Here is a 23,537-nt window from a genome sequence, read left to right as displayed (position 1 = left end):
GTGACCATCTCCTGTTAGCTCAAGAGAAGTTAAGGACTTTCTGTGCATACACTCAGACCACAGTGAATCACTCAGGTGTAAATCCGAGACACATGCTGTGCAGGTAAGAGGAGCAAATCAGCTGCAGCTGGTTTCTTGAACGAAGACTGTATTTTTGCATGGCCTCTCAGTCCTCTGATAAACCTCAGAGCCATCAGCTAACTCCAATAAAATCTGACGCAGGACTCAAACCCTGATTTCTTGTCAAGGGGCACACGTGTGCAAAGGGTTCGTCAGCAGAGGTGTGATGTGGAGCAAGCCTAAGCATCTCCTTTATCTGACAGTGAATGCAGGAAGCTGTACAGGCAAGGAGTACGAGAAGCACCTGCAGAAGGGATATTCACTGCAAGTGTTAGTGCTGGGGCAGATACAGTGGGGATGTAGGGCTGAAGGACATTAATACACCAAAAAGTGAGCCTCTGGTGGTTCTGCTGCTCATGGGACAACTTGCAAACCCTGGGCTCACACCCCAGCGTATCTGGGTGCTGGTGTGCAAGAGCCTGAGCTCTCCACAGCTGCCCTGATGTCACTGAGCACTCCAACATCCCCAGCTGCCAGAAGTTCCAGGAAGGGAGCAACAAACTACAGGCAGATCCAACGACAACAGAGGGAAAGCTGTGCATTGGCTCCTTCTGCGACCGTATCTAAACATGTGAGTCTACACCAGTTCTGCAAAACTCAGTAGGAAACCAGAGCAGGGTACAGGAAGACCTAAATCTGTCCCCAGTGTCATCACACAGCCTTACACATCCAAAGGCTTAACTGCTGGGTGCTTCTTACCGCTAGTTCCCCTGGTCACAAGGAAAGCAAATGTAGGTATGCTGGTAAAGGAATGCTCCCCTCCCAGCACACAGGCACAAGCACCACACTGGAGCCAGTGGTCCCTTCTCTGAAGACACAACCCAGAGCCCAGCAGGAGCCTTGCAGGTGACCACGTGCCCCATACCTGCAGTACAGGCATTCATAAGTTTACCCCACTCCAAATGAACACTTTGCTCTTGCTGGATGTCGAGACTTCGGCTTGAAGAAATGAAAGGAAGATAAATAGCTAAACACAGTCCTTTTAAAGGAATGCTCTCCTGCTCATTTTTTTGTAGATTTTTAGGCTGATCTCATTTTCTCAGCCAGAGAGGAAATAGTCTTTTTTACAAGCCGTCAACACAGACCAGGCTGCAGTGTCAAGCACCACTAGTCTACTTGCACTCTGCATCACCACCTTGAATGTACGAGATGTTGAAATGTCTTGTTAAAGCCGCAAGAGACATCCTACAGACGCTGCACTGGATTCGCAGTCTGAGCTACACTAGAAAGCATATAGCCAGGAGGTCCACAGAGGGCATGCCCCTCTGCTTAGCAGCACTGAAGTCCAGTTTGATGCCCCCGCAGAAGAAGACGTCTTGACAAAGCTGAAGAGGCTCCGGTGTAGGGATGTCAGGATGGGCAAGGAGGCAGGGACACAGAAATTGCAAGGAGAAATGGAGGCAAGTGGACTTCTTCAGCCTGAAGAAGGATGCAGTGGGATCTAATTGCAGTTACCCACTGCCTAAAGGGAAAGGATTTTGAGACAAGACAGAACCAGGCTTTCCTCAGAGGTGCATTGGGGAAGGGAATGGGCAACAGGAGCAAGCTGTGGCAACAGGAAAACCGCCTTCTGTGAGAGCGGTGTAACTGTGGTACAGGGGCCACAGAGGTGGTGGAATCTCCATCCTTTGTGTTTGATGCTCAACTGGACAGGGCACCAGGCAACCTGACCTAGCTCTGGGGCTGGGTCAGGTTCTCCTCCTGCTCACAGGACAGTGCTGGATCACAAACTTCCGGAGGTCCTTTGCCTATCTAAACTTTACGTGATGTGGTCCCAGAAGAACGCACGTGTCTGTCCAACTGGCATGAATGCCTGGAGGTGATTTCACAGGATGGGAACTGGCTCCAAGCTGATCCCCTACATTTCAAAACCACTTGCTTTCCGCACTCACTTCACTTACCCAACTGAAGCAAAATCCTCACTGCTGTGATTCAAGTTTGAATCCTGATTATAGTTCAACACAATGGGGTTTAACTGCCTTCCCCTGAAGCAAACTGTTGTTGAAGCATCATGAGCTCAGATACAGTTGAAGGTCACCTTGGCTAAGCCCCTTGCTTTTGCAGCATGAGAGTGAGTCGCGCAACCTCCAGACCAAGACAGCACCTTGCTCTGCAGTTTTCTCGCACTGAGAAGCCCTTGTGCAGCTTGTGGAATAGACAAGCATCAATACAACAGAGCACAGGAGGTGGCTGATGTCCCCATCCTCTGCTCAGCAAGCAGTGTCCATCAGGCGTACCTTTGTCCCTCAGCCTTTCCCTGCAGAGCTGGGCAGTGGCAGCACTTTCATGCCCTGGATGAGAAGAGGGGACAGAGAAAAGAATGCTCCAAACAGTGAGAAGCTCTGACATCAGATGCAGAAAACAGAGCTCGGCAGTCATCCTCATTGCACCAGGCAAGCCAGCCATCAACTAGAAAGACTGAGGCTGTCTCAGCTCCTTGCAAGAGGCTCCTACCTAGAGAATTCTCACAGGGAATCCTTTGTCCCTTCAGGAAACTCAGGACTTTTCCAAGGTAGATCTGGATTTACTCTGGTTTGTTAAAACCCTCACAACCAGCAACCTAAGACACAGTGGAATTTCTATTTGAAAAGAAACGTCTCAAAGGAGACATCTTGGATGTTATCAAAGCACACTGTGACTTCTGCCTCTCTAGGTGACGTTAGTCACGCAAAACACATAATGCTATCTGGAGTCACTGTCACCACTGAAGCCTAAAACAATGATCAATATGCTGTGGGCAACACTTACTGATGCTGCAGCTTCATTCCTATGCCAGTGTGGACATTCCCATTCTTGCACTTGCCAGTCCCACACAGAACAGGTTGTTCTCTGAGGTCACGCGTGCAGTAGGGAAAGCTCCCTGTGCTTGACCAAAGTGGCTTGGCACTGCCTTGATGGGGATTGGACTAAATGGTCTCCAGAGGTCCCTTCCAACCCTAATGATTCTGTGACCTCTCCCTTCATCCTCTGGTGCCAAGGGAGGTCTTACACTGGTTGCACTCTCCTGGCCCTGCTATCCTCAACACCCCTGCAGCCTGCAGGTCACACAATTCAATGCTACTCTTACCACATGGTCTATCTTATCAGGGCCACCCAGAAAATCACCCGGATGTCTGGTGACCAGGCCACACATAATGGTGTCAAACCCTGCACAAACACAAACACAAGCCATCCCAGCTGCACCTTCCATTTAGAAATGCGTACATACTTTTAAAGGACCCACTTGTAAACACAGTTATGGGTTCTCCTATTGGGGGTGAGGTTCTCTTGATGCAGCTGGCATGTACTTACTCGATTAACTACTAATCCCTATGAAAGGCGTGCGGGTACACTTGAGTCATTAGTGACACCAGTTCCTGCTCTGTAACTGATCCCTTCCACTTGGAAACTTCACAGCCAGCCTTCTCTGAAAAGGGATCCTTGGGTTCCTTGCCTGAACTTCTGTTACTCCTCAGATGGACTCCTGCCTCTTTGGCACGCTCCAGCTGAAGGGAGCAGCTGAACGTAAGGATGCCATGTGAACACAGGGGCAGAAAGGCTTCTGTCTTGCACCGAGCAGGCACCTGGACACTTCCACAGGCAATGGCAATGTCCTGTAAATCAAAGGCCCTGACAGACAGCCCGAAGCAAAGCACTATGAGCTGTTCGTAACACACCTACATCTGCATATTCCTGATCCCACCTCACTGCTAATGTGGCTGAGGCAGGGGAATTGAAAGTGAAATGCTCCCTCAAGGTGCCACTAATAAACCCGAGATACGATGATGCTTAATGAACACTGGAACCAAACAAGTACTGTTCCAGCAGCAATGACTGTGTGGTATATACCGAGCACCAAATCTGAATGAGACATTTAAAAGAGGTGGGACCCTTACTCAGCCCTCCAAGGCTTGAAGAAACAAAGATACCACCTCCAGCTATGAAAGCTAATAAACAGCACAGTGCTGGGATGGGACAGAGCTCTGGGAAGGCATTCCTGCTTTTCCACACTTCTCCCAGCACGTCTGTTACCCACTGCTGCCAGCCAGAGAGTATCCTGGACTGGACCCACTTTGGTCTGACCCAGGACAGCCTCTGATACGTGTTTATCTCATTCACCAAGAACAAGTAGGAAGAACTCCCTCCAGGAGGGCCATGCAGCTCTGAGACAGGGCACCGGGGAAATGGGGTTTCCACCTCTGTGGGTTTCTAAGCATAGGCCATATGAAGCCACAACCTCCATGGCTGAGGAGAGATCTACTGTGAGCTGCAGATGGACCGGAGAACCACTGAGCCACCAGCAGCAATGCGGTTCTGTGACAAAACACATGTGGCCGCTTAGGAACATGGAGCTGCGGAACACAATCTTTATCGCCTGTTTCTTCCAAGAGTCAAAGTAAACTTTGACTACAAGGCCCCGCCTGGAATAAAGAGGTGAAGACAGAGTCTTCCTCATTCACAATTCACAAATGGTCATCAACTACAGAGGAAGAAAGTCAGAAAGCAGATCCCAGCCTCCTCCTCCCCTCGGGCTTTCACAACAACTTCACATGTCTGGAAAACAGTGAAGCAGCAAACAGGAAAGTAAAAACAATCCATCCGCAAACACTGCGTTCAGCAGCACATCACTCTGCGGGGTGCAGTTACACACCAGGCAACAGGACAGATGCTTCTCACAAAGGGATCATTCAGGATCACCTCAAAACGTAAATCAAACTATCCTTATGGTGAATGAAAGTAAAACACGAGCAAAGGAAATCAGGAATGAGGCAGATCAGGCTCTCTCCACATCTGTTTGATCTTCCCAAATCAACAAGCAGGAGGGGAGGCAGCAATATATGCCTAATATTGTGCAAAACCGTGTTACCTGGAGAAAAGCCAGCAGACTCTTCTATGGAGAAAAGAGCAAGACAAGCCAGGCTGCAAAACAAAGCAATGCTGAAAGGGGAAAAGTAGCAGTAGCACAAGAAGAGAGCTCTGACAGGAGAAAAACAGAGACCTTGAAATGAGCAGCAGTGAGTGTACAACACAGCATGCCTGTCGGAATGCCCAAATACATGTACACTACGGTACAATAGGTAGAAAGCCTGCAAGAGCCAACAGTGCAGGCTCTTCTACACCACTGCTAAAGGCATTGGACTCTGGGCACCAGGGTGCTGGCAAGACAATGACTGGCTTTAATGTTGTGTCCCAGCTCGTTCTTCCAAGCAGACAACGACGAGGGGCTCTCTACCATAACCTGAAGCACGGCTGGCTTGCTCAGAAGGTTGTTCACCATTTGTTCCCCTGTCAGAGTGAAAGCAGGTGCCACCTCTCGGCACAGATCTTGTCTCTTTGATGAGAAGTGAGGAATTCATTCCCACGTGAGCTGGCGAGTCACACACCAGGACGGGGTTTTATACTGACCTAAAAATAGCTGCAGCCACGTGGCTGAGCACCTTTCTGGCTCAAAGCCCGATTCTCAAGGAAAGATGTAAAGCAACGAGAGACAGGACCGCTGCCCAGGCGTCCAGAGCAGGGGGCAGTGGGCAACGGGTTCTGCCCCACAAACTATGCAGGACGGCTTCAGAAGCAGAAGCCAGCAGATGAGTACATGAGGACGGTTTGTGAGTGGGGGCACACACTGCGTCCAGCAGAGTGAAGGCAAGTTATCTTTGAGATAAGGCAGCACCTTCCAAAGCAAGTCCGTGACTAACTCAAGACCGACAGAGCCCGACCCATGGAAAACACGCCACAAGGACTCAAGGAATCTTTCCCCCTCCGCGCTAATGTCCACTTTTCCCGTACACAAGCAGCGCAGCTTTCTACTGATCCGTGCCCTGGAGAACTACTTCCCACCAGGGCTCACAGGGTTACAAACGCAACAGCAACAAAACGCAACTACCGGCGCCCTCCGCAACACGCTCCGGGCCGCCCCGCACCTCCCGGCGCTGCCCGCGGTCCCCCCGACCCGCTCCGCCGCGGATACAAGTGATCGCGTCCCGGCGGGGTGCCGGAGGCTGCACCGGGGCACAGCCGCACCGGCGGCTCCGCGCATCCCGGCGCAACGCAGCGCCCCGACGCTTGCGGGCACGGCCACCCGGCAGGCAGACAGAATACGCGGCCCGACGGACCAGCAGGCAGGGCAGCCGGACACCGTGCGCGCTGCCGGTCGCTCGCAGCGCGGAGGCGGCCCATATTTATGTCGAGCCGGTGCAGTCCGCTGCCGGCCAAATTACTGTGCCCAGATAAGGGCCGGGCTGGACCCGACACCCCTCCGCCCGCTTACCGCACCCGTGAGCAGAGCCGAGCCGAGCCGAGCCGAGCCCGGGCGGCGCGTCCTGCCCGCGCCGGCTGCGCCGCTGATGGGGGCGGGGGGCCGGCCGCGGCCCCAGCCCCAGCCCCGTCCCGGCCGTCACTCAGCGGGGCCCGGCCCCGCCGCCCCTCCCGGCCGCCGACAGCTGTGCCCGTCTCGGCCCCCGCCGCGGGTGCTGACCCCGCGCCTGCACAGCGCTCTCGGAGCGACGGGCGCGGTGCGCGCAGGCGACCCCGCACGGCGCAGGCAGGGTTAGTTAGCTTCCAGAGGGTCTGCCCTGCTGTTAACGGGGCTAACGCCGCCGCCTGCCCCTTGTCCCGCAGCAAACTTCCTTCGGAGCGCCGAGCCAGGTGCCTCTCTCTGCAAAGCGCCTTAAGGCGTGCGCGCCTCCGTTCGTGGGGACGGGCTGCTGGGAGCACCGTGAGGCTCCTTCCTCGCAGCACTGGGGTCTCGGAGCTCAGCCACACCAAGCCCAGCCACACACGCTGCTGGGGGACTGGGGCTGCATGGGCACTTTATCCCACAGATGCCATCTGTATCAATGCACCTACTAATTCCACATCCTACTTTAACTCCCTGTCAGTTTGCCCCATACGTCTAGTGACAGCCACCCGCTAGGGCAACTCCAAGCCTGCCGTCAGCCTTCCAGCCTCATGGTGCCAACAGTTTTAACAGCGTTGCTGCTAAATCTCCTGTCCCCTCTCTCACCTTTGAGTCACCATAAAGCCTCCTGGATTTGTCCTACAATCTTTTTTAATAACTCTCCCATAAAGTGTCAGTCCCAAGCTTCTCCTTCTCTCTGCTGTCTGTTCTCCACCAGCAGCCACACACCAATAGCAGAGAGGGTCCCAGGCCTGTCAGTCCCCATTAACACTTCTCACTTCCCAGGTCCAGTAATGCCCTTCATCTGAAATGGCCCCAGTCTCCATGAGATGGTACCTGGCTTTTTTTTCCACATCTTGTCATACCGCTGATCTGCCCGGCACTGAGATTCCTTGTCTGTGGTGTCTGGAGAACAACATGTGGTTAACCCTGGAAAACCACTCACAGCTGGGCCAAATGAAGGATAGAAATGGGAACCCTGCTGAGCACTGGGTTCGGTGCATGCCTGGCAGATATGAGCAGGATTATGGCCCTAGATGCTGGCATCATCCCAGCTTCCAGCAGCAGTGAAAAGGGCACTTGGAGCCACCCAATTCACCCATTGCCTGGCACAAATGTCTAAGTCACTTAAAGCTGAAGCAGCTCAATGGATACCAGATCAGATAAACCCAGATGCCACTATCTACACTACCTGCTTGCCAACTGTCTTTCTCAAGGATGTGGAAGCTGTGACCAGCTCTGGAAGGGTTTCACTAGCACCACCAAGCTTCCCTACATGCCCATGTTGGCACTGCTCTCTGAGGTATGCACAAGACACTTCATTTTTATCCCATCTGTCTGCTGCTCAGGTCTAGCTTTGTGGGCACAAGAATCTCATCCAAGGTGGGTGCTGCACTCCCCTTAGGACGCACTGAGCCTGTCTCCATTAAGCAAGACATTAACCCAGGTTCTCAGCACATTTGTTTTCAGTGTAAGTATCAGTGATCCTTCTTTTCTATCTGCCTGCCATAACACATGGTAGTTATGAATACTGCAAGTAACACACCTTGCAGCCCTGTTCACAAGACACTTAGTACTGCTAACTCCAACTACACCTAAGCCTCTCTTCAAAACAGCTCTCGAGACACACTAGAGTGCATCAGCTCAGCACACTGGAAACGTGCCCGCTCAGGTCAGAAAACTCCCCTGCCCATGCCATGTTTAACCTCACAGAGCAGGACAGCTTCTGTTCAAGACTTCCAGTCCGAAAATACCGCCATGAACAAATGAACACAGAATGAAGCTTTCAGTCATGGTGAACATTTAAAGTAAGGGGGCTTTACTGCATGATTCTTTTTGACTTCCCTTGTCTAACACGATCACCACATGAGAATCTAGGCTCTAGAAGTTTTGCCTGATGCACAGCTACTGTGAGAACAAAGGACACACATACAAGAGAGCTTTGCAACAAAAGTCTACCAAAATGGGAAAAGAGTAGTCCAGGAGTGGAAACGTTGGAGATAGGAACTCATTTTGGGATGGAAAAGAGCATTCTTGCATTTATCCAGAGATCCCTTCCAACCACAACAATTCTGTGATTGTGTTCTCTGACAGAGCTCTTCAACTGATGTGGCATAAAAACACTGGAGATGAAAACTGGTGACCTTTGTAATCCTAACAAATACAGCTGAGGCAGAATAAACAGAAAAGAGGTGGTTTGAAAGAGCCTATTCTCCACAGCCTTGGGAATGTAAGAGATCTGCTTAGGCTTTTCAACTATGTCAGTGTTGTCTGTTTCCCCTAGGTAACACATGCTTATTTTCCAGTTTATAAAATTCACAGTGATCCACAAGACACATCTAACAATGCTGCCTTCTCCTATCTTGGATGGGGTTCCAACGATTACAGATTCCGTCTCCACAGCCAAGGGAGGTTTCTACAGATATATCCTACCTGGTTTTGGCATTTATAATGAAACTGGAGTTCCAGTGAATTTCCAGGCAACTCAAACCCTTAGGTGTCCTATTTTCCCTACATACAAATGCAGATTCTTTTTGAGTGAAAACTTTTGTGTTACTCTCCTTAGCCTTCTACCCAAAATCATTTAATTTAAGAGAGGTTTTCTAGAATTTCATTGTTCTTGCTTTCATTTGGACTCTCTAAAATTAATCCACATCTTTCTTGTATGACAGCACACAGAACTGCATGCAGGGTTCCTGGGGAGGCCTTTCTAATAGCTGTTGAAATGGAAAGATCACATGAAGCCGTAACTGAGACACTAGAAGCACCCATGCATTCATGACAGCAGAGAAACTGTTCACAACCAACCCCAAAAACATTAAAACTGAAGTTAAAAACCACACAGCATTCTGTGTGAATTCACAGCTTGCACAGAGCAGGCAGGTCTAATGCCTCCTAGCACTACTAATTATGCTAACTACTTCATGGATCACGAACCTCAACAAAGTCAAAGTGTTAATACTGGTGTACAGCCAACACTCTCTGCACATTTTTTCAAAGCCAGAGCACAAAATATACTCAAACAGCCCTAGCAGGTAACAAATCTATCAGAAACTTACAGGCTGGTCAACCAGGTGAGAAACCAACGTTAAAAGCAGGTGTAAAAGCATAGCTCTCCAACTAAAATCCCAGAGGGGGTAAGGAGACAGTAGCTAAATGTGCTAGTTTGGGCTGAAACAGTTTATTAACAATACCCTAGCAGGAACCAGGACAGTCAGTAACTAGCAGCACAGCACCTGTAGTGTAATGCACTAGTAATGGAGCTAGTTAGAACAGGGGTGGTAGGGGGTAGTGGGTGTGAGGACAGGGAGACAATGCAGCCTCTGGATACAGCATGTGAACTGAACGCAGCCTTGTGTTACTAACTTGGGGTTGGATGTATGCTCAATGCGTGCATAAAATGACTCACCACATGGAGATGGTGCACTGTTTTACCCCCACACAAAGCTGCCTACGTGAACTCCAGTACTGAGCTGTGCAAATGCCTGAGACTGTATGAATATTGTCTTTGATTCTCACTGGGGTGTTTTAGACTCTGAAGCAGCCACGGACAACCAAGGGGAGGGGGGGTGAGGCATACTTCAGAAAGAGCAGACAAGCTCAAAAACCACCCTGAGCATCTGTGAGGGTCCTTCCCCTAACACTGCAGGTGTAGGGTCCCAAAACCTGCTCTGTCTGTTCCCAGGTTACTTCATCCTAATGACCTCCACTATTCAGATCTTCAGGCTCTGAAGCAGTCCTACACAGAAGGAAGCTTCTGCATGGAAATTTATCCTACAGCAGTTCATCGTCACATTGATTCCTTTGCCTTCATGCTTCACCTTCAGCTGAGGAAGGAGAAATTCATTAAAATGGAATAATACTGGTATTTTGGGCATTAATGTAATCTCTCTCAAAAAGTACACTTGAATGTCTCACCTCAGCACACTTAAATGTGGACAGGACCATGTTAACTACCAAATTCCTTTAGATTAGCAGTTTCTTAGTTTATCGCTGGCTGGTATATTCACAAGGGCTCTGCTATATCCTGTGTACAGTCCACGCAGAGAGACACCTGCCAGGCTTCCAGGAGGACTCCTTGCTGATGACCTCAGAGCATCTCCAGAACTACACCAGAATTAGTCCATGAGGGTGCGAATCTAAGTCTTCTGTGCTTACGCAGCTTGTTTACTTAGAGTACTTGCATGAACTTCTCTCATTCTAATGTTACATACGGTCTGCACCTTCCAGTTCCCTTTCCACCTAGCCCCCTTTACCCATGCAGACAGCATGCCAGCAGAATTTCTTAGCTCAGCTTATGTATTACTGGAAAGATCATATAGCTATGATCATAGAGCTGTGAAGAAAAATTCCTTCTGCTGGCATTCACTGTCTAAAGCTTTAATACTCTAACAATTTTAAGGGACTATGGCAAATAAACTCAAATCTAGGCAGCAGACTATGAAACATAATCATGTCTACACCTCCTCTAAATTTTTCTAAGGCCAAAAATAAAGTAGGCCCTAAAGTAGGCCGAAAATACCATGTTCAGAGCACTTTAAGCACCGATCCACATGCTCAAAGGACATTGCTTGCGCCTGTCTCCAGGGAGCAGTGGTCCTGGAAAGTTTCTCAGAAGTATACATGAAAATGAGCTATCAAAAAGGAAGGAAAGGAATGCCTTAATTTAGCACCTGGATGGGGGAGTGGGGTGAGGAGGGAAGTGAAGAATTCAGAAAAGTGGCATCATTGCTAAAGAACAGCAAGCAGACTAGTAAACACACAAAGTGCATACCCTTCTGTGGAGGTTAAGCCCCATTAATGCAGTCTAGCAAACAAGGCACTTTCAACTGTTCAACTCTTATGAAAAGTTAAGGAAGGAGGAGAAATGCACCAATGCGTGCCTCAGACACTAAATTTAGAAATACCAAGGACTGCTTCCATGTTTGCCAAGTAATAAAAATGCTAGTTAAAGTAGAAGGGAGGAGTACCCTGTAATTACTCTGAGTAATAGCTATGAGATAAAAAACATCTCCCTCCCCCATTTAGGGAAAGGTCACATGAACAAAAGTCAACATTCTTTTATTGATAAATAACTTTTTAATATTTTCACCCAAACATTCTAGCATTACAATGGTAAACAAAGTGCAAATTGTCAGAAAGGCGGCTGAAGTCAAAAGAACCTAAACTTGAACCATTTTCACAGAACACAGATTTTTAATTTTCATCACCTTCATGTCTTCAAGGCCATATAATAGTTATATTTCTCTTCAAAGCCTGTTATTTATTTTATTGCTAACGAATCTGAGCTGCTACATTTCAGAAGTGATGATTAATCATCCTTTGAAAATTCCACAAGACTTTCAGACACAAAATCATGAATCCAAATATCAGTATCCGGAAGAGATGTGTCCACAAGAAAAGTCACTATCTTTCGATCCCAAGAGTTAGTGCTTTCGTTAACTGCCTGTATTTGTGCCACCAAGGGTTTCTTCTCTACAAGATTCCGAAACACTATTGATGCCTCTTCTGACCACTGCTGGCTTTTCACTCCTAAGACAAAAATAAGCAAAAGAGACCGTTTATGAACCGAACCAATCTGAATGATTAACTTCGTAAGTAAGTGGGGGGAGTTTAAATACTTGAGAAAACAGGTGTTCAAGCAGTACTAAATGCAGCTTAGCTTCCAAAAAGAAATACAAACTCACTTGTCTCCCGCACAAACAAGTTGATCTATTACACAGACTAGAATTTTTTCTTGAAGTCTGAAGATGTGGACAGGTTTGCAGAACTGAAAGGCAAATGCACTGACGCACTGAGTAATCCAATGTATATCAGCTGTCATTCATGATCAAGGCACATCAGGAAATAAGACACAGAGGAAACTAAAGGTCCTTTCAAAACAAACAATTTGTCTTCTGCCTGACGGTGCTGAAATTATTTGTTCTGTTGGCCTTGCTTTAGATGAAGTTTTCTTTACCTCAAAGCAGCATCAGCTATAAAAACATCTGCTAAACCATCAAGTACCAAACTAGATCTGAAGGGAGCAGAAACAAAGAGAAGTGCCACCTAAATGCCTCACAACTGCTGCTACTTTTTTGTTCTGAAAGAAGCACTCCACAAGGTCAATTCTGTTAAGGAATGTAATGTTAGAACCCAAACAGGTTTTTTAATAGGGCTGAAATCCACCAAGAAAGAAGTGGCTCCTGCAGACATGAAATTCAGTCTACCCAGACCACTGCTGGTGTGCAGCATCTAGACACAAAGGCACTCAAATATTGTGCGTGGATACTCAAGCAGTAACTTAAGGTAAAAGAAGCAAAATAGCAAAGTGACAACACTTCCCTTTTACTGTTAGCAGCAGCTTGCTGCTGATAGGACAGGGCAACACAGGCACACAGCTCCTTGCAGGTTACAGGAGGAATGAGAAGTCAACAGTTAAGTAAGCATAATTAGTGCTAGAAAAGGCTGGTGGAGAAGCTTATGGTATTTTACAAGGAAACTGACCAGAGACTGAGAAGTAGCAGACATGAAGAAAAAAAAAAAAAAAAAAAGAGAAAAAAGTGAAAGAATAGCAAGATAATAGTTACCAGTCTTCCAGACTTAGCTGGCGTGCTTTGGTAATATGAATCAGCTCAGAGGCCAACTTAACTAGCTACCTGGAATTCTGTGAAGCAGGTAAACTGGATGACCTGCAGGCTTGCTCAGATGGATCCTGTACTAGCTCAGTAGACAGATACAGCTAGAAATCAGCTTCATTTCAGCAATGCATTCCTAGGACCCCAGCCTGTTGGTAACACATCCATTGTCACTAGTTTAAAAACCTCTCAAGGTCACACCAGAGGCTATGCAGGAAAGCAGATCCACAGAAAGGAACCTAAATCAGAGCACCAGCCCTGTGGCCTATCACTTCAGGCAAGCTTATACTGTAACTGAAGACTAAACTAGCGCTGACCAAACAGTGGCAGAAAGCAGCAATGAGAGACATTCTGAAATACAACTGAAAGCAATGCAGAAATGAAAGAAAAATTTAGAAAAAGAAGGAAAGGACATGAAACAGAGATCAAGTTTTGTTTTTTTTTTTAATTCTATCAGATGTCTGCACACTCTCTGTGCCCCACATTCTCAAGGAAATTAATCTTACTTAAGTCTGTTGAAGGCCCTCACCCCCATGTGGAATTTTTTGCTTGTTTGTTTGAGAATACCAATATATTTTGGATTCCAAATATGCACTGGAAAACAGTAAATTACAATAGGGGCAAGATACATAGGAAAAACTTCTCCAGAAACTCAGCATCCTGTTCCTAAATTTATGTAGATTAAGATAATAAGAACCTAAGTTCTTATCTACAGGTGTATCATAACTTTCACACTTTGTAATAGGTTATGTTTAAGGATCCAAGTAACATTTAGTTTTGATGTCCCTGTGTCCCTTGCATATTAGAAATCACACACAATAAGCAATAAGTATTTATGACAATGAAAAGCAGCTGCTGTTAAAGAAATCTTCAGTTTTATTCATGGTAACTAAAACTGCTGCATTTAAGTAAACAAGTAATAATCATCACCACGCATGTCAGGAAGAAAAGCAGAGCTACTTTAATGACAAACGTATTCATTAAGCATGTCTTTGAAAGTAAGTTCTTTTCTTACTTTAGCAAAAAAACCCCAGGTTCATCACTAACCTTTGGCTTTGTCCACTTGAACATTTCTGTTCATTTGGTATCCCCACTGATGTTAAGACTTTAATTAAAAATAAAAAAAAAAAGTTGTCAATGCTTACTACCTACCTGCGAGCTGAGCTGTTATAGCTTGGAAAGGTAGCTTTCTGAATGTATCCACAAGTGGCCGTACTTTCTCTGCGCTGACAAACTCATGTTTACCATAGTCCAGCTCATACACCGACAAAAACCCATTCCTAAGAATTCCTTTTATTACAACCCTGTACCACCTAAAAAGGGAGAGAACAGGAACAGACAATTTGAATTCATATTCACACACTATCAAGGCACCAGAAAAAATAACACATGACCAAAAGATCTTAACCAATATGTCTGAGGCTTCTCAGATCTGGTATCATCTGAATCAGAGTCAACCATTCCAGTTAAAATCTGGAAGCATGGAAGAGACTGCAACCTCATTTACTCCCATAATCCCTCAGTATCACTGAACATCGGTCATCTTGCTAACAGTGTGGACAAAGCAGAGCTAGGCTTGTGTAGCTTAGAAGAGGTAAGCTTTCCTTCAAAGATTTTGTTTTTAATGTAAGTATCTACTTACTGATTTTCAATTTTAGCTGCATATAGCTTGTTTTTTTCAATGTTCACAGGTTTCTCTTCTGCCCGGCTGTAGTACAAGAGCATCTCTTCCATTAGGGCTTCCAGATTATGTAGCTCCTTCCAAGGCTGGATAATAAAGTGACCTGGATGGCAGGCCACTGAGACATAGACATCCATGAGCTCACCAGTCTTTAACAAAGGTAGAGGTGGGGGCATATCAGTCATGGACACTGCACTGCTGGGTTCTCTGTGTGAATCTGAGAAACTCTTCTCCAGCCTCCCACTAGTTACCCGTAGAGCTGAAACAGCATCACTTGTCATTTTGGGGGAGCTAGTGCCACTGGGTGTAACACTCAAGAAAACATCTTTCTGATGCCTCCACAAGTCTGCAGTTTTGATCTGTCGATTTATGCTATGATCCACCTCTGGGAAATTCTCTGGAGCAAACAAGTAAACGTGTGCAATTCCCTTTGAACCATCCTGTTTAACCACCTTGGAAAACAAAATACAGTTTAACTTCCAGTTAATAACTATTAAATGCATGTCTGATTTTGTACAGAAGACTAAAGCCTTTAACAGAAAAGTGGCAATACTTCAATGCATTCTACATGTACAGAAGTATTTTCAAGGTTGTCTCAAGTATGTTAATGAAGTTGTAGGATAATAAGCAACAGCTAAAAAACAGCATTTGCAGCTATACAGATTATTCTGTTGATTTTCCCAGCCAGGAATAAAAACTTTCCATAATTTAACCATACAACTGTTGTCTATTATTTAATCAAGCAAAAATTAGTAACAAACCCAAATGATCTTGGAAGAGTATGTTTAGAAAAGCCAGATGCAACAGTCGTAAATCCCAGATTAGAGGAGCAATGTTTTAACTACATGGTCTCCAGTGTTAAAGCAAGCAAAAAGGTAGTGAGAGCTACAAAACTTTTCAAAGTGCTGTGACAGTATTTAGAATCAGATTTTTAAGAGGAAATTAGCTTTGTTTAGTCTGTAGCTACTAACAGATTTCCTTTAGAAGGGTGTTTACAGTTAATTAAACTGATAGGATACATTGCAAGCAGAAATAATTTTATCTCAAGGATAATTTCAGGAATTCTATGTATACAATAGCGTATACTAAATCACACTGGATTAGAAAAAAACCAAACAAAGAATAAAGCTGCTTTCCAAGACCAGAAGGAGAAAAAGCTATGTCACAGGAGGCATAAAAATACGATTAACTCAACAGCTGTATGTTTTTCCGTGGTGAAACATTACCAAATGTGTTTCCTTCTTACCAGCTGGCAAAATAACTGTAGCTGTGTATTTGGACTGGGACAGCAAAATGTGAAAGGATAATGTGAAAAGAGGGGAAAGAGAAGCTTTTAGCAGGCTTAAGCAAGTAAATTTTCTTCCAAATGTCCTAAGAAAAGGACTTGGTATAGAATTTATGTCCAGGAGCTCACTATAAACTTTTTAACTTCTACAACAAAATTAATTGATGATTGGTTAAACTTCTGGAGTTGTTCTTTCAATTCTCTTTCCACATGCTTATGGATTTCAAGTCACACATGCCCTTTGACTGTTTACCTTCATGCTAAATTCAGGACAATTCATTACAGCGTCTCTCAGCCACAGTACAGCATCTGGAGTCCACATGCCAGTGTTAGGAGGTAAATCTGCTAGGCAGCATTTTAAAGCCTAAGAACAGAGTTAAGTACAGAAAGTAAAATTTAGTAATAGGAAACTAGTCCACACATTTTTTTTCACATAAACTTCATTAATTCTGACAGATTCAATAATATATTGACAGAGACAGAGAAACATGCAAAACCATTACCATTACACATACACAGCATTCTGTTAATACACAGGACTACATTATGATGTATTTCAGGCAAAGATGCACAACTAAATACACCCCAATGTTGAATGCTATTAAACAAAACAAAATTTAATTTCATAAACCTTAAAGAAGCTGCACTACAAACATTGCAAAGAGATCCAGCACAGGTTAGCTTTAAGACGCCTTTATACCTGAGGAGGTATTGCAATTACTTCTCTCAGGAATTGTGGTGGGATTTCTCTAAGCTCTGATACTTTTACAGTTGCAACTGTTCCAGTATCCATGAACTGCACATCAAGTGCCCGTCTAGTGTGAATAATTCTTATCTGAAAGAAGAAAGCAAGAGTATAATCTTGAGGCTAAAAACACAAGGACACATACACAATAGGAAATTTCATGGAAACTAAGGGTTCAGATTTAACTGAACGAAAAGAAGAGCCACCTGTATGTGAGAAAACTGTAGCTGTTCTTTGAATACTTCTTACCTCTACACGTGCCCATTTTCCTTTAGAAGGAAACAAGCAGATTTTGCCACAGAAAGGAAGCGATACATTAAACTCAGATGTCTGCTGCAAATATAAAAACAGAAGATAAAAAGCATGGAGCTATTACTATCTGACATTCCACTAACCATTTCTAAAGCCACACATGGAATAAACTGTTCTGTAAAGCAAAAACTGTTTCAAATATAAAGTCTCCTTCCATCCTCAGAAGCATTTCTTAGCATGTTTTAAGCTTCCCCAGTCAATAAAGCTTTCACTCCAAGCTGTGTCTTACACTGAGAAACTAAGAAAATATATACCGTCAGGGAAAACAAGCCAGATTTGGAAACACAAAATACAAAATTACTGACCATGACTTCAGTGTTCCAAAAAGCAAGAGCAGCTCAGAGCTGCGATAAACAACAGGAAAAACTCCTACCTTGTATTCTGGAACACATTTGTTGAGATATTTAATACCAACTCAAATGAAAGTCTTATGGGGGTGACATTCACCACAGTGTTCCTAAATAACATGAGAATAGTTACACTACACAAAACATGAATAAACTCCATATGAAGACCCATGAATACCTTAGTTTGCTTAAATTCTCAGGCAAGATAAAACCCCTCGTGACAAGCTGCAATGTTAAGATTGCTTTTTTCACCCTCATAGAGAGATAGATATTAAAGATTCTGAGTCAAGTTCTCTCTTTAATAGCAACAAGAGCCTAACATACACTCTGTCCAGAAAACTGAGCTTCTGAAATACCTAATTGGCTGCCTACCTTTGTGTTGTTCAACACAATCAGAACTCTCTACACCCTCCTTAAGCGTTTAGCTTACTAGAAACTGTATCTTGATAACTTAGGCACGTTCAACAAAGTATTTCCAGATGGTGTGTGCTCCACAACAGGTCTAAAGCTCAACTTCTATACCTGGTTTTACAAGCAGCAGTTCTAACAGACCTTTAAAGCTCTGCATTTCATGGCTCAGCTGCATGTTGAACAAATTAGATTCTCTTCTCTTTTGTATAAAGTCTCTTGAGTCCACTAGGGTTTGTTGTATGTGTCTGTAAATGGCTGGTAGAATGTCATACTTCTCTGACACATGCCTATCTTAAAGCAACTTAAGACTTTTAAAAATGACTCCTATGCATCTGTTCTAGTTGAAATTAATCAGAACATTCAAAAGCTAAGGTACAAAGACAAGGTATGCAACAGATCAGATCAAAGCTACTGAATCTCCAAGGAAGCCAGGCCAAAGAGGACAGACCTTGGTTACATTGCTTTTATTGTCACTTTGCACGCTGTGCTGTGGGCCAGGCTGGTTATGTGCCTTAACCCTACCACATTAAGTAAAACTTCCAGAAAAAAACATAGCAGGGTCTCCACAGGCTTTGTAGAAATCTGATGCAGTTTCCACTGGGAGTTTCCCATTACGAGCCATATTGTTACTGTTCTAAGTATTCAGGGGAAGTCATAAAGTTACTCAAGCCTTGAAGACAGCTTGTGAACATTATCAAAAGACACCTTTTAAACTGATGGATGCTCTCCCAAAAAAATATAAAGAGAATCTGTAGCCTTTTAAAATAGTCCATTGCTACCTCAGTACAACTTACCTGCAAGGAAAATTACTGGTACACTCTGAAGAAAGGCTACATGACTTTGCCACTTCTCTCACCATAGAACCTACCTTGTAACGGAAATAGTCTTCCAGTTTCTGCAAGATTTCAGAAAGTCTAGACATGCCTTTAGATGGCACTTGGCAATACAGGCTTCCATCAGAGAAAACGCTGGTTACTCTGACATGTCTATACAGTGCATCTACCTGCAACGGTAAGATTTTGACAAGAAAGTTGGGGGGCAAACCGCATACACAGACAGCAAATTTCTGAGTGTTTTGTCCATTCAAGACCTTAGCAGTCAATGATTTTTAATGAATTTAGAAGGAAACAGGAAAATGGTACCTGTAGGTGGAATTCAAGAGACTTGTCATACAATGACTTCAGACAAGTAGCATTGATGTTGACATCATCTTCTCCAGAAGTGTCATAGAGAACAAGAAGAGGAATGTCACTCTTTTCCAGTATTTCCACAGCAAATATCTTGGAGCATGTCTGCAATTCCACAGCCTTCACTAAGACAGGATCATCACAGAAGACTTCCAGTCCTGTAAAACACACAGCACTTTCTATGTATCACTTTACTAAAAAGGAAAAATAATGATCAGGTCTGTACTCACAACAGGAATCTTTTCAAGAATCAGGATGTAGCAGGACAGTTGTACTGCACCGCTACTTGTATTCTGCTCAGTTTACACCCTTTTAAGACAGAAAGCCACCTCCAGGGAATAAAAAAAAAAAAAAAAAAAAAAAGAAAAAGACCCTCTTCAGAAAGAGTCAAAGCAAATGTGCAGGGAAAAAAGGAATGCATCCAAATATTAAAACAAACAAACAAAATCCAAGCTAATTCATGGCAATTTTATATATTTAAAATAAAATATTTCTAAAAAATCAGAAATGCCTACCAGCTTTAGGAAGCTAAATAATTTCCAGTAGAGTCTAGGAAGTCTGCAAATATGCAAGTACTAAAAAGATAAGGATCACTCTACAATAGGATCATATTTAGGAGTACTGCCTGACCTGGCTACAACAGATACGCCTCGTTTGTGCAAAAAAGGAGTTGTGCTAATATATTGCTTCACATAACAGCAACCATTTCCTTATTTTTCTCGCATATATTACACAGATAAAAGACATCCAAGCCAAGTGCAGAAACAACTAAGCTCTATTACAGAAATACATGTATTCTAACATCAAGGTTTCTCTATAAAACGTTCCTTTCTTCCTTTCGCTTCCTTTCCTCCTTTCTTCCTTCCTTACTTTCCCTCCTTCCTTTCTTAATTTTCCTTCCTTTCTTCCTTATTTTGCCTTCCTTTCCATGCCAACCTGCATCTGTTTAGACTAGCTGTCTTGAACAAAATCTAACATATATAGAGGTATTACGAACAAGGATCATAACTCCCAGGTGTTTCAATCTGTAAATTGTGCAGCAGGAAGCTCTATAGTCAACACTGGCTTTCTCTTACCTGCCAGTTTACATTTTGCAGCTTGAAATGGAAGTGAATGGAACTGTTTCTGTAGTTTGTACACACTGCTGCTTTCAACAAAGTCACTGAAGCCATGATCAACATAGCATACCTGATAATGAAAAAGGGAATAAAAGCGTAAGATCACAAATACAATTGAAGATGTTTTCTTGAGTCCAGGGGAAATGTACTCAGTTACCACATTCTCTGTGCAGCCACAAGCAAATCACTTTGTTACTATGCAACACCATTTAGCTCACATTTATTTCACTGCTTGAATGTTTTGTATTTTCAGGGATCTCTGTTCTCAAGATCTCTGAAAAATCATCCTCTCCAACTGCTCCATGGAATCTCAGCTTTTAGTAGGAACAGTACTGGAACAGCACAAATTACCTCAAGTAATTTGTAAACTGTTGAAAGTGTTGAAAAGTCAAGCACCACTTAAGTGCCATTTTACGTTCTGCATTTTGCTTTTACACTATAAAGACAATAATTTTGATTTATGCTTACAGTAACTTTGATAAAAATACCATAGCCAATGCAGGAAACCAGTAAGGAAACTGCTGATTGGCAGCAAATAATTAGAGCTGAAGTGAAAGAAGGCTTTGACAGGGCTTTTTACAACTTTTTTTCTAAACTGTATCATGCATAACAAACTTGAAAAGGGAGCCTGAACACTGCATCAGAGGATAATCAGCAAACGCTGCAATAAAGCAGTAGCTTTCTTTTGGCTGACAGTTCTAGCTAGAGAGAAATTGGAGGCAGACATACTACCAATTGTCCTTGACACTTCTCTAAATCCAACAATGTTTCACAGAACTGAGTTCTGACACTCCCCTCCAAGTTCCAGCTGAAGGGTATCACACTAATCTTTAGAAAACTGTCCATTCTAATACATGTGCTATTTAAATATTTATGAACTGGATCAACTTTAGAAGTACATTAAGCAGACCTGAGTAAAAAGTCATGTAACTCGGGGAAGAAACAAAATATGAAAAGTTATCATTAAATGTCTGACTAGCAAGAAATAACTGATGAGTTTGAAAGTTCTATTGTATGGTCAGGTTTCATTGCAAACGGCAAGTACAGTCTATTTGGCCCAGGAAAGTGTAACACAAGAGTTACATAATCTACCTATAACTCCCAGAGCTGCAAGATCCACACAGAAGGGAACACAAGTATGTTTCTAATTGTCTTGCTATCTAGTGCATGTAATAGATAACTTCAGTGTAAGACTTCAAACAACATCTACCAGCAAGTGGATTCTGTTCTTTCCTTTTCCTTCCTCTGTACCACTCCAAATAGTGCTATTACATCCATTCCGTGCAAGACTTATTAGAGGTACATTTCAGCACACAAGTGCTGTAAGGCTAAGCCCCATATTAAAACCCTAAGAGCAGCAAATTTAGAATTGACTGTATATCTAAAAGCCAAGATTGTTCCAAGTCTTTATCCAAGTGCCAAAAGAAGTAATTGCTTGCCTTTATTCTGTTGTCTTCTAGAGAAATTATCCGAGCACGCAACCAGGCATCTTCTTCAGCATGTACTGCAACAAGTTGCCCAACGCTCAAAGATTGAGCTAGTGACACTTTACTATTCTGACTATAGTATGCTTTCATGTCATCTTCCATTTGCTCCTGGGCAGAAGAATAATCTTTGCCCACATACCTACAGTATTTTACAAAACAAAAAAACCAAAACAAACCACCACAAGAGTTAGGATGCAACTTCAAAAAGCTGAATAAAAACCTAAGAACATATATATGCATATTTGAAAATGAGTAAATTATGGATATATAATCTAAGCACACAGGTATCCAAACTCTTTTCCCATTAACAGGGCTATTGAAAAGTAACTGACATAAAATTCAGTACTTTTGTTGACAGATAAATGTGGTTCAGCACTTCAGAATCCAACATGCTACACTAGATTTTTACTAAGAGGTCTTACTTGATTATTACAATCATATAGAGCAACTTGACCACAAGAGCACAGTAGTACCTGGGACCAAGTATAAAAGGACTAATATTTCATCTCTGAAGTTACTCTGTCATATACAAACTCCAGCTTAATCTGATTATCACTAAGGTTGATCAAAACCTCTAAAATAACTTTACCATCAGCTGTCAAACCATGTGCTGTTTACTCTTCACCTTCAGAACAATCCTGATAGTAAGCTACCTAATGGTTCATACTGAAGCAGTTTGTGTTGCATAGATCTTCTTTAATAAAGTACATAAAATTACTGAAAACTCTAACTAGGAAGATGAATGCTTCAGAAAGAAGTCAGATTAAATCAGACAAAAGGAAAACTTAATCCCAAATTTGTATTAGTAGCTACTATTTTAACTTGCTCATAGAGTGATTAATACTGCTCACGTCTCCCACATAGATTATCATCCTATAAAAATCTGGGTTTATTCTGAAGGTTTGCTATATGCCCAAGATTAGTGCAGATACTGTACTATGACATATTATGCTAACTTTATTATAAAGATTAACTTAAATTTGATCATATTCCAGGGAATCCTCATTCTCCTAAACACAGCCTACTACTCACCATCCAATTATATATCGCTTTTCAGAATAACAGCCCTTGTCCTTCTATGTAAGCACTCATCTGCTTCATAATGGACATGGAGTGGGGCAACAATCACTTGTGTGCTACTTAAAAATTTATCTCCTAACATCTGTTTTATGGATACACTTAACAGATAGTAGGAGTATCTTAACAGAAAGTAGTATAATCGTTCAGAATTTCCTGCCTCACTAGCTATTTTCTGATAATACCTGAGCATTGCACTGAAAAAGCTTTCAGCCTCTCAAAACCAACTGAAAAAAATATTGTTCAGATTCTTTGGAAAATAATCTTCGAAAGCAACATAAAAAAAATATGTGAAAGACTAAGCAGGTGTGCAGTTGGCCAGATACTGCAAGTGTGCATTCAGCACCACTCTTACCCTTAAACTGGAACCGATTCACATATCAAGTAAGGCTTGCAGCTTCACTGTGAAGGGAACAGAGGGGTATGCTTCCATAGTGAAACAAGCTATAAAATTCTGTCTATTCAAAAACGTAAAAAGAGAAAAAAAGCATCTGAACTGTAGCACAGAAGTTCAAGGCAGTTGAGAATAAAAGCTTATAGCAAATTCTTGTGAGAATTCAAATGTAGCACCTACTTATCATCTTTTCCTGCAATCACACTGTTGTAGATATACAGCAAACATCTAGGAGTGTTTTATTTCCTCTCTTTCTGACATCAGAATTCTTATAGAACTGTACTGCCTCAAAACTGAAATAGCACCAAATCTTCCAACTTCATCTTAATTAGTGCTGCAGTTGAAAGGTTTCAGCCAAACAATGCTTAGCTGCATACCAA

General features: G+C 43.5%; 2 protein-coding genes across 4 annotated transcripts in view; both read right to left on the bottom strand.

Moving 5' to 3' along the window:
• TMOD1 (tropomodulin 1) overlaps positions 1-14,401 on the bottom strand; it is a 37,908-nt gene extending 23,507 nt beyond the window's left edge. The window contains exon 1 of one of the 3 annotated variants that reach the window (XM_061342743.1): positions 14,266-14,401. The gene's annotated coding sequence lies outside the window, so the exon portion shown is untranslated. Of the gene's footprint in view, positions 1-6,367; positions 6,481-14,265 lie in introns of those variants that run through there. The other 2 variants (XM_061342741.1, XM_061342742.1) reach the window with 2 other exon arrangements.
• The window catches only part of LOC133206627 (tudor domain-containing protein 7-like), a 33,195-nt gene continuing 21,200 nt past the window's right edge, over positions 11,543-23,537 (bottom strand). The window contains exons 7-16 of the mRNA XM_061342744.1: positions 21,639-21,825; positions 20,158-20,269; positions 19,037-19,239; positions 18,763-18,897; positions 17,074-17,157; positions 16,780-16,914; positions 16,333-16,443; positions 14,756-15,246; positions 14,266-14,426; positions 11,543-12,028 (exon numbers count right to left, since the gene is read on the bottom strand). Coding sequence (XP_061198728.1) covers positions 11,808-12,028; positions 14,266-14,426; positions 14,756-15,246; positions 16,333-16,443; positions 16,780-16,914; positions 17,074-17,157; positions 18,763-18,897; positions 19,037-19,239; positions 20,158-20,269; positions 21,639-21,825 — 1,840 coding nt within the window. The 3' untranslated portion in view covers positions 11,543-11,807. The remainder of the gene's footprint in view (positions 12,029-14,265; positions 14,427-14,755; positions 15,247-16,332; positions 16,444-16,779; positions 16,915-17,073; positions 17,158-18,762; positions 18,898-19,036; positions 19,240-20,157; positions 20,270-21,638; positions 21,826-23,537) is intronic.

This window comes from Neopsephotus bourkii, unplaced genomic scaffold (assembly GCF_033783945.1).
Source record: "Neopsephotus bourkii isolate Nb327-2 ecotype Australia unplaced genomic scaffold, CSIRO-AGI_Nbou_v1 NB_1814, whole genome shotgun sequence".
Taxonomy (NCBI): Eukaryota; Metazoa; Chordata; class Aves; order Psittaciformes; family Psittacidae; genus Neopsephotus; species Neopsephotus bourkii.
This window is presented reverse-complemented; position numbering and strand designations above follow the sequence as displayed.